The 15,638-nt window shown below is 42.0% G+C and overlaps 1 protein-coding gene across 2 annotated transcripts in view; it reads right to left on the minus strand.

The window, feature by feature from the left end:
• Positions 1-15,638, minus strand: part of LOC106583961 (discs large homolog 1-like protein) — a 223,627-nt gene that overhangs the window by 95,221 nt on the left and 112,768 nt on the right. For both annotated transcript variants that reach the window (XM_014168679.2, XM_014168681.2), the window contains 5 exons: positions 12,464-12,588; positions 8,511-8,680; positions 7,941-8,077; positions 1,745-1,889; positions 530-656 (listed from right to left, as the gene is read on the minus strand). In XM_014168679.2, the coding sequence (XP_014024154.2) occupies positions 530-656; positions 1,745-1,889; positions 7,941-8,077; positions 8,511-8,680; positions 12,464-12,588 (704 nt within the window). The remainder of the gene's footprint in view (positions 1-529; positions 657-1,744; positions 1,890-7,940; positions 8,078-8,510; positions 8,681-12,463; positions 12,589-15,638) is intronic.

Consider the following 15,638-nt stretch of genomic DNA (forward strand, 5'->3'; position numbering starts at 1 on the left):
TCGGCCTCCAACCGCAAGGCACTACAGACGCTAGTGCGACCAGCCCAGTACATCACTGGGGCCAAGCTTTCTTCCATCCAGGACCTGTATACCAAGCTGTGTCAGAGGAAGGCCCTTAAAAATTGTCAAAGACTCCAGCCATCCTAGTCATAGACTGTTCTCTCTGCTACCGCATGGCAAGCGGTACCGGAGCACCAAGTCTAGGTCCAAGAGGCTTCTTAACAGCTTCTACCCCCCAAGCCATAAGACTCCTGAACACCTAATCAAATGGCCACCCAGACTATTTGCATTGCGCCCCCCCCTGTATATAGTTTCGCTATTGTTATTTTAATGCTGCTCTTTAATTACTTCTTACTTTTATTTCTTATTCCTATCCATATTTTTTAAAACTGCATTGTTGGTTAGGGGCTCGTAAGAAATAATTTCACTGTTGTATTCGGTGCATGTTACAATTTTTTTTTTTTAAATTTGATTTGAAACCCTTTGTAAAAGTGGTCAAATGACGTGTGTTCATTATCACACAGCTTACCTTGTGATCTCGTCGTCTCCCAATATGCTCTTGGGGATGGGTGAGTAGCGTCCGGGCGTGTCGGGGGTATGGGGCTGGCTAAGGTAGTTGGACGGGCTGATATGTTTGTCCTTGTGAGGGGAATATGCTAAAGAAAAAATACACACACAACGGGCCTCAGTGTTTAGATAGCAAGTTAGCATTAACGGCTAATGCTATGATAAACTGTAATAAAATGCAGCTTAGTGAGGGAGGAGCTAGGCTACTCTAGGCTAGTAACTCACTTTCTACTTGAGCCTTCCCTGGTGTAGACAGAGAGGCAGATCAGGAAACTATAAAACACATGGCTGGCAGGGGTAGGTAATCTCCTTAAATGAACACAATCGTCAATAATGGCATAAGCACCAGAACAGAACTCTCAATAACATTGTCCAGGTAAAATATGGGAGTGTTCCGCCTTAGGCAACAATGCAAAACTGAAGTGAGCTACTAAAAAAATAAGAGATCACATCTTATAATATAATCATAGGTATATTAACTAAAAGCAATGCTTGTAGTTTCTTGAAGTGAGAAAAGTGACCAATATCTATGATAAAGGTGTTTATAGGTGACAGGTTTGAAAGAGCCTATTTGAACGTGACCTGAACAGTGATTAAACCAATGTTTTCCACCAATGTCTTATTTCCCATTATGATTGGTTGAAGTCAAACTACAACCTCATCAGTCCAGTACTGTGAGACAGCAGGCATTGTTTTAAGTGAATAATACCAACGCTCTGCTCTGCCATCCTTGTTGGTTGATATTGCTATGTAGGCTACTATCAAACCACAACTGGTCATTGATTGATTTCAGTTCTTAGTGTGTAGTGCAGACCGGGGGACATCCATGGAAGTATATTCAGCGATAGTTAAATAGACAGCCATTCACACTCCTTTGATGGGATCCTCTCCCCCTTCATAAGCTTGGCTCACATTATACCTACTACTGTAAGCCCAATTCTGATGATCAGTAATTGGTCAAGATATAGGCCTACTACCTCACTGTGACTACTGGATTACTACTGTAGCTATGGGGGACAGCAGCCAGCGACAGCAGCCAGCCATGGTCCACACCACATGGCTCCTTTCAAATAACCTGCTGTCTGTCTTTCACAGCTGCCCTGGGATGTGGAAAGATTGTGATCACCATGTGTGTGTGTGTGTGTGTGTACGCATATATGAATGTGTGTGCACTCACAGTTGGTGATGTCGGGCGGAGCGAAGCTGTCGTTCATGAAGACACTGGTGGGTTTCGCCACTTTCAAGTAAACCACATCGGGGGTGTTTTTCAAGGCCTCCACGGCATCCTCGTGACTCACCTCCTCAAGACAAGCGCTGTTTACCTGGAAGGAGAGAGAGGTAGTCATTTGGCTTTTCAGTTGATTTAGCAGTTAGTTACATACAGTAGCTGACATAGCAGGCAAACAGGCTGGCATTTTTAACAAGCCACAACAAAACTTAATCTAAGTACTTTAAGGAATCAAATGAAGTTGTATTTGTCACATGCGCCGAATTCAACAGGTGTAGACTTTACAGTGCTTGCTTATGAGCCCCCCCCCAAAAAAAATAGTAACACAAGAGGAATAAAATACACAAGAATGAAACTATATACAGGGAGTACCAGATAAATGTGCAGGGGTACGAGGTATTTGAGATAGTTATGTACATAAAGCCAGGGTAAAGTGACTAGGCATCAAAATAGGCAATAAGAGTAAGAGTAAAGAACAGAGCAGCAGCAGCATATGATGAGTGTTAAACTGTGTGTATGTATGTGTGTGTGTGTGTGTGTGTGTGTGTGTGTGTGTGTGTGTGTGTGTGTGTGTGTGTGTGTGTGTGTGTGTGTGTGTGTGTGTGTGTGTGTGTGTGTGTGTGTGTGTGTGTGGTGTCGGTATGCGTGTCTGTATGTAGTGTATGTGAATGTGTGTGGGTTTTGTGTGAGTGTCAGTGTAGTGTGTGTGTGTGTACAGTTGAAGTCGGAAGTTTACATACACTTAGGTTGGAGTCATTAAAAGTCATTTTTCAACCACTACACAAATTTCTTGTTAAGAAACTATAGTTTTGGCAAGTTGGTTAGGACATCTACTTCATGCATGACACAAGTCATTTTTCCAACAATTGTTTACAGACAGATTATTTCACTAATAATTCACTGTATTACAATTCCAGTGGGTAAGAAGTTTACATACACTAAGTTGACTGTGGCTTTAAACAGCTTGGAAAATTCCAGAAAATTATGTCATGGCTTTAGAAGCCTCTGATAGGCTAACTGACATAATTTGAGTCAATCGGAGGCGTACCTGTGGATGTATTTCAAGGCCTACCTTCAAACTAAGTGCCTCTTTGCTTGACATCATGGGAAAATCAAAATAAATCAGCCAAGACCTCAGAAAACAATTGTAGACCTCCACAAGTCTGGTTCATCCTTGGGAGCAATTTTCAAACACCTGAAGGTACCAAGTTCATCTGTACAAACAATAGTACGCAAGTATAAATACCATGGGACCACGCAGCCGTCAAACCGCTCAGGAAGGAGACATGTTCTGTCTCCTAGAGATCAACGTACTTTGGTGTAAAAAGTGCAAATCAATACCAGAACAACAGCAAAGGACCTTGTGAAGATGCTGGAGGAAACCGGTACAAAAGATTCTATATCCACAGTAAAATGAGTCCTATATCGACATAACCTGAAAGGCCGCTTAGCAAGGAAGAAGCCACTGCTCCAAAATCGCCATAAAAAAGCCAGACTACAGTTTGCAACTGCACATGGGGACAAAGATCGTACTTTTTGGAGAAATGTCCTCTGGTCTGATGAAACAAAAATAGAACTGTTTGGCCATAATGACCTTTGTTATGTTTGGAGGAAAAAGGGGGAGGCTTGCAAGCCGAAGAACACCATCCCAACCGTGAAGCACGGGGGTGGCAGCATCATGTTGTGGGGGTGCTTTGCTGCAGGAGGGACTGGTGTACTTCACAAAATAGAGGGCTTCATGAGGCAGGAAAAGTATGTGGATATATTAAAGCAACATCTCAAGACATCTGTCAGGAAGTTAAAGCTTGTTCACAAATGGGTCTTCCAAATGGACAATGACCCCAGCATACTGTGCAGAACTGAAAAAGCGTGTGCGAGCAAGGAGGCCTATAAACTAGACTCAGTTACACCAGCTCTGTCTGGAGGAATGGGCCAAAATTTGCCCAACTTATTGTGGGAAGCTTGTGGAATGCTACCCGAAACGTTTGACCCAAGTTAAACAATTTAAAGGCAACGCTACCAAGCACTAATTGAGTGTATGTAAACTTCTGACCCACTAGGAATGTGATGAAATAAATAAAAGCTGAAATAAATCATTCTCTCTACTATTATTCTGACATTTCACATTCTTAAAATAAAGTGGTGACTGACCTAAGACAGGGAATTTTTACTAGGATTAAATGTCAGGAATTGTGAAAAACTGAGATTAAATGTATTTGGCTAAGGTGTATGTAAACTTCTGACTTCAACTGCATATACACTGAATGTAGAAAACATTAGGAACACCTTCTAATATTGAGTTGCACCCCCTTTTTCCCTCAGAACAGCCTCAATTCATTTGTCTATGGACTCCACAGGGATGCTGGCCCATGTTGACTCCAAAGCTTCTCATAGTTCTGTTAAGTTGGCTGGATGTCCATTGGGTGGTGGACCATTCTTCATACACGGTAAACTGTTGAGCATGAAAAACCCAGCAGTGTTGCAGTGCTTCACAGACTCAAACCAGTGCGCCTGAAACATATCCAGTCCAAAGGCACTTAAATATTTTGTCTTGCCTATTCACCTTTTGAATGGCACATATACACAAAACTTTCTTCTTTAACCTGTCTCCTCTCCTTCATCTACACTGATTGAAGTGGATTTAACAAGTGGTCATCAATAAGGGATCATAGTTTTTACCTGGATATCCCCTGGTCAGTCTATGTCATGGAAAGAGCAGGTGTTCCTAATGTTTTGTACACTCAGTGTATAGCGTGTGCATAGAGTCAATGCAAGATAGGGTCAATGCAGATAGTGAGTGTAACCATTTAATGAACTATTTATCAGTCTTATGGCTTGGGGGTAGAAGTTGTCTTGGTCCGAGAGCCAATGCTCCGATACCGTTTGCCGGACGGTAGCAGAAGGGTGACTTATTCGGGCCTCCCAGCTGATATAGAGGTGATGTACTGGGTTGTCCAGACCACCCTCTGTAGCTGTTTTCGGTCGAGGGCAGTGCATTTGCCATACCAAGCGGTGGTGCAGAAGGTCAACATGCTCTCGATGGTGCAGTTGTAGAACTTTTTGTCAATCCGAGGGCCCATGCCAAGTCTTTTCAGCCTCCTGAGGGGGAAGAGGCCCTGTTGTGACCTCTTCACAACTGTGCGGGTGTGTGTGGACCATATTAATTCCTTAGTGATGTGGACACCAAGGAACTTTAAGCTATCGACCCGCTCCACTACAGCCCTTGGTCTTACTGATGTCGAGGGATTTTTTTTATTCTGGCATCACACTGCCAAGTCTCTGACCTCCTCCCTGTATGCTGTCTCATCGCCATTGGTGATCAGGCCTACCGCCGTCGTGTTGGAGTCGTGTGTGGCCACGCAGTCGTGGGTGAACAGGAAGTACAGGAGGGGACTAAAGACGCACACCTGAGGGGCCCCTGTGTTGGGAGTCAGCATGGCTGAGGTGTTATTGCCTACCCTCACCACCTCAGACCGGCATGTCAGGAAGTCCAGGATCCAATTGCAGAGGGAGGTATTCAGTCCCAGGGTTCTGAACTTGGTGATGAGCTTGGAGGGGACTATGGTGTTGAATGCTGATATGTAGCCTATGAACAGTATTCTCACAGTTATTTCCTTTCTTGTCCAGATGGGAGAGGACAGTGTGATGTGCAATCGAGATTGCGTAATCTGTGGATTTGTTGGGGCGGTATGCAAATTGGAGTGGGCCCAGGGTGTCTGGGATGATGCTGTTGATGTGTGTCATGACCAGCCTTTCAAAGCACTTTATAATTACAGATGTGAGTGCCACAGGGCGATAGTACCATTTAGGCAGATTACCTTGGAGTTCTTGAAAACAGGGACAATGGTGGTCAGCTTGAAACGTTGGGATTACCGACTGGTACAAGGAGAGATTGAAAATGTCCGTGAAGTTGGTCTGCGCACGCTCTTAGAATGTACCCTGGTATTCTGTCTGACCCGGCGGCCTTGCAAGTGTTAACCTGTTTAAAGGTTTGACTCACATTGAAGCAAGCATATATTTGTTTTTTCGCTACTGTACCTGCATCAAAACTCTAGTATTTTTCATCCCATAGCTTGTTCTCCATCTTTTAAAATGTTTTCAGCACTTTCATTTCCCTGGCTGATCATGCTCTCTCTAATCTCTCTGCAGCAGACATATAGTGAGTAACGTTTTTGGAACATCAAATCACAATAAAATCCCAGTATAGAGTCGCAATATACAGGGTTGGGGAGTAACAGATTACCGGTAACTGCAATCCGTTACGTAACCTGCAAAAATCAGATTAAATACTTTTGAAAAACGATTTGATTACTTCGAGGATTACTTTTAATTCAGCAAGATTTGTGAAAAGAAAATATTTCACACTGCTCTGTTTTCTCAATGACATTCAAATCAGCATTGAAAAAAGGCATACGTTTAAGTTTGTTCCACCTGAGCGAGTTTGACCACAAGACAGAGACCACTTTGATGACACACCAAATGGGTTTGATGGATCGCGGGAAGAGAGCAGGAATAGGCTTTTGTAGGCTACAGTCCAAGCTATGTCTTCCAATTTGAATAAACGCTTGGAGGTAAGGATGACGGATATCACTTATTATTGATATCTACATAGCGCAGTGATGTGAATCACACTGTTGCTCTCTCATTTAGCTATTTGCAGATTACGGATTGTGGTTGTTTTAAGGATGGCTGTTCACAAATCTAAATGTGTATTTGAACCCAATAATGATTGAATTGAGGAAGTTTAAGCTGCCAATCAATCATTGTTTTTGATACCAGTGGACAGCCAGTGAAAAAATGCGCTCTTGCAACAGCTGCACGGTGTGGATCCCAGCCTATTGAATAAAAGTTGGGCTTTTATTGCTCAATCTAATTCATGCTGATAATTTTTTTTAAATCCACAGGCCTGATGGACACATGCTCAAACTCGCACAGTTTTGATAAACTTAAAGGGTCAATCTGTAGTTGCTACATCAATTTTTGAACTCATAAATGACATATATATATATATATACACACATTGATTCTTGAAGAATATAACTTAAGCCTCATGATCTTAGTTCAACTGTCACACTCTATGAGAACCCAAAATATAAGCTTGTTTTTCTCCCATGTTTGTAAACATCGTAAATGTAAACAAACGCTGTATAGCCTCATGGTTAAAACAGTAATTTTGATACCATGGATGGTCAGTCCTTGCATCCATAGCTCTGTCTATTATCTCCAGGCCCATCCCTCAGCTTTTTTCCAAAACAGAAGCGGGGCGACCATTATGTTATTGTTTCATCTGTGGATTATCGAATCGATAATCCACAGATGAAACCACAGAGTGAAGGAAAAGCAGCCAACAAGTGCTCAGCATATGTGGGAACTCCTTCAAGACTGTTAGAAAAGCATTCCTCATGAAGCTGGTTGAGAGAATGTTAAGAGTGTGCAAAGCTGTCATCGAGGCAAAGGGTAGCTACTTTGAAGAATCTCAAATATAAAAAATATTTTGATTTGTTTAACACTTTTTTGGTTACATGATTCAATATGTGTTATTTCATAGTTTGATGTTTTCACTATTATTCTGCAATGTAGAAAATAGTACAAACAAAGAAAAACCATGTAATGAGTAGGTGTGTCCAAACTTTGACTGGTACTGTATATAGAACAATGAGAATCGCAATAGTGTACATATCAGCACCTAAGTATCGTGAGAATATCATATAGTGAGGTCACTGGGAATTCCCAGACCTTGAATCAACGTGGAAAACTGATTTGGATTTGCAAAAAGTAATCAATGTAAAGGAATTTTGAAAATGTCTATGTTTTTCACTCAACTTTATAAAAATAATAATATGTCATTTAGCAGACACTTTTATCCAAAGCGACTTACAGTCATGTGTGCATTTTACATATTGGTGATCCCGGGAATCAAACCCACTATCCTGCCGTTGCAACTGAGCTACAGAGGACCACAACTTTAAACCTAAATCCAATGACATGGTTCATTTTTTGTTGTTGGTTTCAGGTTGAATTCACGTTAGTTGACAACTCAATTAAATGTTAATCAAAACTAGACATTGAACTGACGTCTGTGCCCAGTGGGTACTGTCTTTCAGTAAGGAGAAGATGAAGTTACAGTACTATGTTAGGTCCTTACAGCCAATAGTTTGTCTCCTATTTGCAACCTCCCGTCTTTGTGTGCAGCCCCTCCCTCAATGATCTTGGTGACATAGATGCTGTTGTCGCCTGGAATGTGCTGGTTCCTTACTCCCCCCGCAATACTGAACCCTAGCCCTGGAGACAGAGGTAGGGAGGAAAAGAGTGAGAGAGAGAAAGGGAAAAGAGAAGGGTAGAGAGAGGGAGAAAGAGAAGGGGAGTGAGGGGAGTGTATTACAACAATAAAACCGTATTGAAACTATATTAATCCTCTCAGGGGGGTCATTCAGAGGGTATCACCTGGAGCACAACGACCAGAGAGTCAACAAGCATCATAAAGTTATCCATCAACTCAACACATTTTAAGGTAGACTTATGTATAGGAAGTCACTCCGCGATGTACGATGATATCATATCACTGTGTCTAGCTTTAAACTCCCTTACCTTTTGGACCTTTTAATTACTTTGAGGTCCATGGTTTTCTAACCTTTAGGACCTTTGACTAGTTTGAGCTCCATGGTTTTCTTACCTTTAGGACCTTTGGCAAGTTTGAGCTCCATGGTTCTCTTACCTTTAGGACCTTTGACTAGTTTGAGCTCCATGATCTTCTCTGAGAGGGCTTTTCTCCTGCGGACGTAGAGCCTGACGATGCAGCCGGCCACTTTTAGGGCTTCCACGGCCTTACTGTGGGTCACATCCCTCACGTCTGCCTCGTTTACGCTCAAGATGCAGTCATTCACTCTGCAGGAAGTGTCAAACACACCAGTCATTAACTCTGCAGCCAGAAGAGTCAGATACAGGGGTGAAAGTAAGGCGGTATGGTCCTGTACAGCATCACGGAAAAATAAATTGTGGGGGTATTCTGTACAGGTAAAACATGAGCCTATCACAATAATGAAAACAAAATGTCAAGAAAACTGTAGGCTATTACACCATTATTTACCATTACCATATGGCAGAAGCATTAATATGAGTGAATAGACTTGAAAACGGGTGGTCGGCCTAGAGTATATCCTATGCTCCAAAATGCGATGTGGTTTAACAAGAACACTGAAATTTGCCAAGGCAGAAATGCGTGCGGACAGCAGTGGAGGCATTAATTCTGGCCTAATGACAATCACCAAATGTAATTTCACTTTTTGGTGTTTTGTGTAAAAGATGTCTCTTCCCATTAACAACTATTTGGAGGCTGGAAATATGTTGCGAGTGGATGAATGTATGCGGGTAGCCTAGTAAAAGAGCCATTTGAAGTGATTGTTTGACAGTCAGAAGAAAACATCATGACTTATTGTGTTTATGCCACAATAAAAGTTAAATGACAAATCTTTATGACTAGGCCCACAGAAATGCTATTGAGTTAATATGGATTCTAAATACAATTATATGATTAGGCCCCACGGGCTGCCCGCCCATTGGGCAGGATTAGGCATTCCAAGGCGGCATTTTCCGAGCTGAACTGACCAAGACGCACCTCCGACAACACATAACACCTCATATTATTCTGCCCAAAAACAATGATAACTTCTCTCACCCAGTGACATGAGGGCTATTCACAGTAGGTGAGTGTTGATGCCGCCCCATTATAAGCAGAGCCCACTTTGCCAAAGGCAGGGGTGCAAAATATTTAGCTTATCTATGCCCAGCGCACCTCTCCAGAGTGCCGTGGGAGAGACTCAGCGCTGAGGCGCTCCACCACGCTCCATCAAATGAATATAGCCTATGTGGTTTTTCTGTAGCCCATAGACTGGAGACCAAATGTATTACAATTTCAAGAGACACTTTTTCAATCATTAACTTATTATTGAGGAGAGAGAGAGCGCAGGAGAAGACATCAACTTTTGTGTGGCTGCGGCATAATCAAACAGACGTGGACAGCAAATGGTGCTGAAAGTAATTATTTTCAACAATTGTCTTCATTTTAATTCGACTTCACTAACAACAAGATGACTTTGTTGAAGCCTACTCTTTCCTACAAAAATAAGAGGTTGGTTTACCTGTTTGATGGACGCAATTATGCTATGCATAGATTTTGTCGGTATAGCCAAATCCTCCAATACTGTCACCATGCACTCCTTAAATACCTCTGTGTCTGGGAAGGGCTTGGTGTGTTCTTTAAAAACAGGGCTAAAATTGAGTGAGGGTATGCCATACCCTTTCTTAAAGAAAATGGCAAAAATGATACTTATTGCTAGCTTTATATTTAGAAATAAATAAAAAGTATCCAGATAAAGCGTTCAATTCAAATCAAAATCAAATCAGATTGTATTTGTTACATGCGCCAAATACAACAGGTGTAGATCTTACCGTGAAAAGCTTACATACAAGCCCTTAACCAACAATGCAGTTCAAAGAGTTAAAAAAAATATTTATTAAATCTTATTTATTTATTTATTTTTCACCTTTATTTAACCAGGTAGGCCAGTTTGAGAACAAGTTCTCATTTACAACTGCGACCTGGCCAAGATAAAGCAAAGCAGTGCGACAAAAACACAGAGTTACAGATGGGATAAACAAATGTACAGTCAATAACACAATAGAAAAATCTGTATACAGTGTGTGCAAAATTAAGTAATGAGGTAAGGCAATAAATAGGCCAATTGTGGCTAAGTAATTACAATTCAGCAATTTACACTGGAGTGAAAAATGTGCAAATGAGGATGTGCAAGTAGAAATACTGGTGTGCAAAAGAACAGAAAAACTAAAACAAATATGGGGATGGTAGTTGGTAGGTAGTTGGTTGGAGGAGCTATTTACAGATGGGCTGTGTACAGCTGCAGCGATCGGTAAGCTGCTCTGACAGCTGACTCTTAAAGTTAGTGAGGGAGATATAAGTCTCCACCTTCAGTGATTTTTGCAATTCGTTCCAGTCATTGGCAGCAGAGAACTGGAAGGAAAGGCAGCCAAAGCAGGTGTTGGCTTTGGGGATGACCAGTGAAATATACCTGCTGGAGCGCGTGCTACGGGTGGGTGTTGCTATGGTGGTCAGTGAGCTGAGATAAGTCGGAGCTTTACCTAGCAAAGACTTAGATGACCTGGAGCCAGTGGGTTTGGCAACAAATATGTAGTGAGGACCAGCCAACCAGATTATACAGGTCGCAGTGGTGCGGTAGAAGAGAGAACAGTCTATGACTTGGGTAACTGGAGTCTTTGACAATTCTTTGGACCTTTCTCTGACACCGCCTAGTTTATAAGTCCGGGATGGCAGGAAGCTTGGCCCCAGTTATTTACTGGGCCGTAAGCACTACCCTCTGTAGTGCCTAACGGTCGGATGCCGAGTAGTTTCCATACCGGGTGGTGATGCAACTGGTCAAGATGCTCTCGATGGTGCAGCTGTAGAACTTTCTGAGGATCTGGGGACCCATGCCAAATCGTTTTAGTCTCCTGAGGGGGAAAGGGGGTTGTCGTGCCCTCTTCACGACTATCTTGGTGTGTTTTAGACCAGTTTGTTGGTGATGTGGACACCAAGGAACGTGAAACTCTCGACTCACTCTACCGCAGCCCCATCGATGTTAATGGGCAGGTTAACGGGCACTTCTGTTGTTGGGTTAAGCAACGGATGAGTAGCCAGCAGTTGAAGCTTACAATTGGGTGAAAAGGTAACCTTTGAAATTGCCATGTTTAAATTCATAATATTGAATTATTTGCAAACAACACCCGTTTTGTTCAAACAAGACACTCTGGTTTGACATTGGAGAAATATGCCTATTTCTCAGTCCATTCTTCCCTGAAAATTCTATTTTCATTATCCACCTTTCTAATGAGACTTTTTCTGAGAGACATTTTCTCTTGATTGCAAGCAGTTTTTCCCCATTCAGCGCACAAAGAAATATAAAAAACGGATTTAATAGAGACATTTGTGATTTTATCAGTGCAATCAGTGAAAATATGTTATGGACATTGAACTGACTATATCGCTGACTAACCAGATGTGTTAAAAATGTTTTAACTTGTAGCATAGGCATATGAATTGGGCTGCTATTATGTTCTGTTCTTCCGACCATTAGAAAAATACAAAAAATTGCCCAGGGCCAAACCTATTGCCGACCTCTGCTGTACACCTTTCTAGTTCAGCGTGGATAGGAGGGGGGTGGCAATGTTTTGTCTCGCATGGACGGCAGAACATCCAGGGCCAGGCCTGTTATGCCAGTACATTTTTTGGGTGCATCCGCATGCACACATAGGAGGTCGCATACCAGAAATAAATGAATTCTACATTCACCCTTGGTCAGATACATCAGTCATTAACTCTGCAGGAAGAGTCAAATACATAAATCTTTCACTCTGCAGCCAGGTTAGTCAAAAACATCAGTCATTCACTCTGCAGCCAGGAGACTCAAATACATTAGTTATTCATTCTTTACCCAGGAGTATCAAATACATTAGTAATTTACTCCACAGGGAGAATCAACAGGAGTCAGTTAATGTGATTCACACCTTGGACCCATAAGCTGCAATGTGATTCAGTTCATAGGCTGAAATGTGATTGGGATCATGTAACCATACATACAGGTTGGTGTTACCAACCTGAGGCATCCGTCCTGAGCTGCAGCTCCTCCAGGGATGATCTTGGTGATGAAGATACTGGGGTCTTCTCCAATGTGGGGGTTATCTGTTCCCCCTGCAATACTGAAGCCCAACCCCGAGTTACCCTACATAGAGGGGCAGAAGAGAGAAATGGGTTTGGTTCAATTCAACTGTTACATGTCATAGGCAGAGTTCCTCTGTCCAGTGTCTGTGTTCTTTTGCCAATTTTAATATTTTATTTTTATTGGCCAGTCTGAGATATGGCTTTTTCTTTGCAACTCTGCCTAGAAGGCCAGCATCCCTTCACTGTTGACGTTGAGACTGGTGTTTTGCGGGTACTATTTAATGAAGCTGCCAGTTGGGGACTTGTGAGGTGTCTGTTTCTCAAACTAGACACTCTAATGTACTTGTCATCTTGCTCAGTTGTGCACCGGGGCCTCCCACTCCTCTTTCTATTCTGGTTAGAGCCAGTTTGCGCTGTTCTGTGAAGGGAGTAGTACACAGCGTTGTACGAGATCTTCAGTTTCTTGGCTATTTCTCACATGGAATAGACTTCATTTCTCAGAACAAGAATAGACTGACTAGTTTCAGAAGAGTCTTTGTTTCTGGCCATTTTGAGCCTGTAATTCTGGCCATTTTGAGCCTGTAATCGAACCCACAAATGCTGATGCTCCAGATACTAAACTACTCTAAGGAAGGCCAGTTTTATTGCTTCTTTAATCAGGACAACCATTTTCAGCTGTGCTAACAATTGCAAAAGGGTTGTCTAATGATCAATTAGCCTTTTAAAATGATAAACTTGGATTAGCTAACACAACGTGCCACTGGAACAAAGGAGTGATGGTTGCTGATAATGGGCATCTGTACGTCTATGTAGTCTGCCGTTTCTAGCTACAATAGTCAATTACAACATTAACAATGTCTACAATGTATTTCTGATCAATTTGATGTTATTTTTATGGTCCAAAAAAATGTGCTTTTCTTTCAAAAACATGGACATTTCTAAGTGACCCCAAACTTTTGAACGGTACTGTCACGTTCCTCGTATTCTCCCTCATCGGAAGATATGTCGAAATCACTCGATGACCAATACACAGCGGGTTGACTGTTCCACATCATATTTATTATAGATGGAAACGACAAAACAAAATAAACACGCAAAGGAGAACGGTGACAGTTTCACAGGTGAAACGAAACACAGTGCAAAATACAATTACCCACACACAGACAAACACACCCTACTAATATAGGACTCCCAATCAAAGGCAACTCAACACACCTGCCTTCAATTGAGAGTCCAGCACCCAACCTACACATAGAAAACCTAACCTAGAACCTAAACCAACACTCACAACCCCACTATAACATAACCAAACATAACTCTGCCACGTCCTGACCAAATATAATACAAAAATACCTAAGTATATGGTCAGGACATGACAGGTACTGTATGTAAATGCACTGCAATGTTATAATGAAGTCATTCAAGTACAACATTGAGTATACTGTTCAGTTAATTTAAAATATAATTATAAAACATTTCTATTCCATCATTTGTATTTCATGATTTGACCTGAGGTATATACTGTAAGTATATATCTCCACGTCTACTTCAAATAAGGAAAAATACAGGCTATATTACTTATAAGGTATTATATTAAACTCCATAGCTAGGACCAGTAGCGTAGCTTCCCCCCCAAAAATACGGCCCCCTATACCCCCCATATTTCCCTTAAAATTTAAATAATTGTGTTGGTAAGGCTGTGTTAATATTACTAAGCATTGTAACAGCAGAGCAGAACCTAATCTAAGGGCACATTTGAAGCTGTTACCAGAGAAGCCGCAATATAGCCAATACATTCAGCACCATGGACCGCGGTCAGAAATAAACCCGTATAAGTCGATCAGCACCACGGAAAGCACAAAGCGGTCAAAAAACACCCTATTTTATCTGCAAATAATAGGCAATAGCCTATATTATAAAACATACATATATAGATCAATCTCTTGACAGAAACACTGAAACACAGCTAATGACCCAGTACACAGTCGCTGAAGTCATGCATGGCGGCAAAACTGACATACCGGTATTCAAATGGTCTTCCTCCCACAGAGGCCTATAGCAAAAATACCAGCAAATCAATCAAGTGGAGCATTCAGACATATTGCTTAAATGGCAGCCTCTATTTAAACAGTATATGACGCGTATGTGCTTACTATTATTCTTATAGCCTAGTTAAACGTATAGGCTTTGATGACATTGAAAAGGCTCAGCGGCCGTGCACCAGAACATGGTTTCCAAAGACAGATCGTGCATAGTCGTAGATTGACAAGCAATGTAAACTAATCTAAAATAAAGCTTGATTTATATAGACTGTCTGGGTAGCCTGCCCTGTAAAAATATAAGCTTACTCACTCATTTGATTGGCATTCGACAGATCTTGCTCTCTGCAAAGTCGTTGATGATGGCATTCAAATCCATGGTCCTGGCCCTGGTGTTTTCAATGGACAGAATGGCCAACCCACTCAGTCTCTCCTGTCCCATGCTGCTCCTCAGGTATGATTGAATTATTTTCAGTTTGGAAAAGGGGCGTTCAGCACTTGCTACCGTTACATGCAGTCATAAAAAGGAGCATCGCTGTAACTACTTCCCCAAATGTAGCAGTGACTGAATTTTAATCCACAATGATCATCTTGGCCAGGTCTCTCACTGTAGTGTGCTTTGCTATTTCCTTCTTAAATCAGGCCCTGAAAGAGAGTAATTGGCCAGGGAAGCTTGCTGATGTATATTTGCTGTAATGTTCTGCCAGCCGGCTGGCTGTCTCGTAGAGCGCATCATCATCTGCGTTGGCCAGGGTAGTGGGGTGCATGGAGTCAATCAGACTCGATGTTGCCCGCAGACTTTTACATCTGTTTGACAGCTGGTGGATAACGCTGTCAAGGTTTACATTAAAGATGTTGACTCTAAAACTTCTCTCTCATCAGACAGTCGCTCGTCCTCGCATAGCTCATCAAAATTATGCCTTGCCTTCCTTCTTCAAGTGTCTTCAAATGCGTTCTGAGCTCCCCATTTGTCGGCAACGGTCTTTGCGGTGACGTTGGCCTTCTCAAAATCCTGTCGGAATCCGGACAGGACCTCTCATGTCCTTGAGTAGGCTGACTGCTCTGTGCAGGT

The sequence above is a fragment of the Salmo salar genome, chromosome ssa23 (assembly GCF_905237065.1).
Source record: "Salmo salar chromosome ssa23, Ssal_v3.1, whole genome shotgun sequence".
In the NCBI taxonomy this organism is placed as follows: Eukaryota; Metazoa; Chordata; class Actinopteri; order Salmoniformes; family Salmonidae; genus Salmo; species Salmo salar.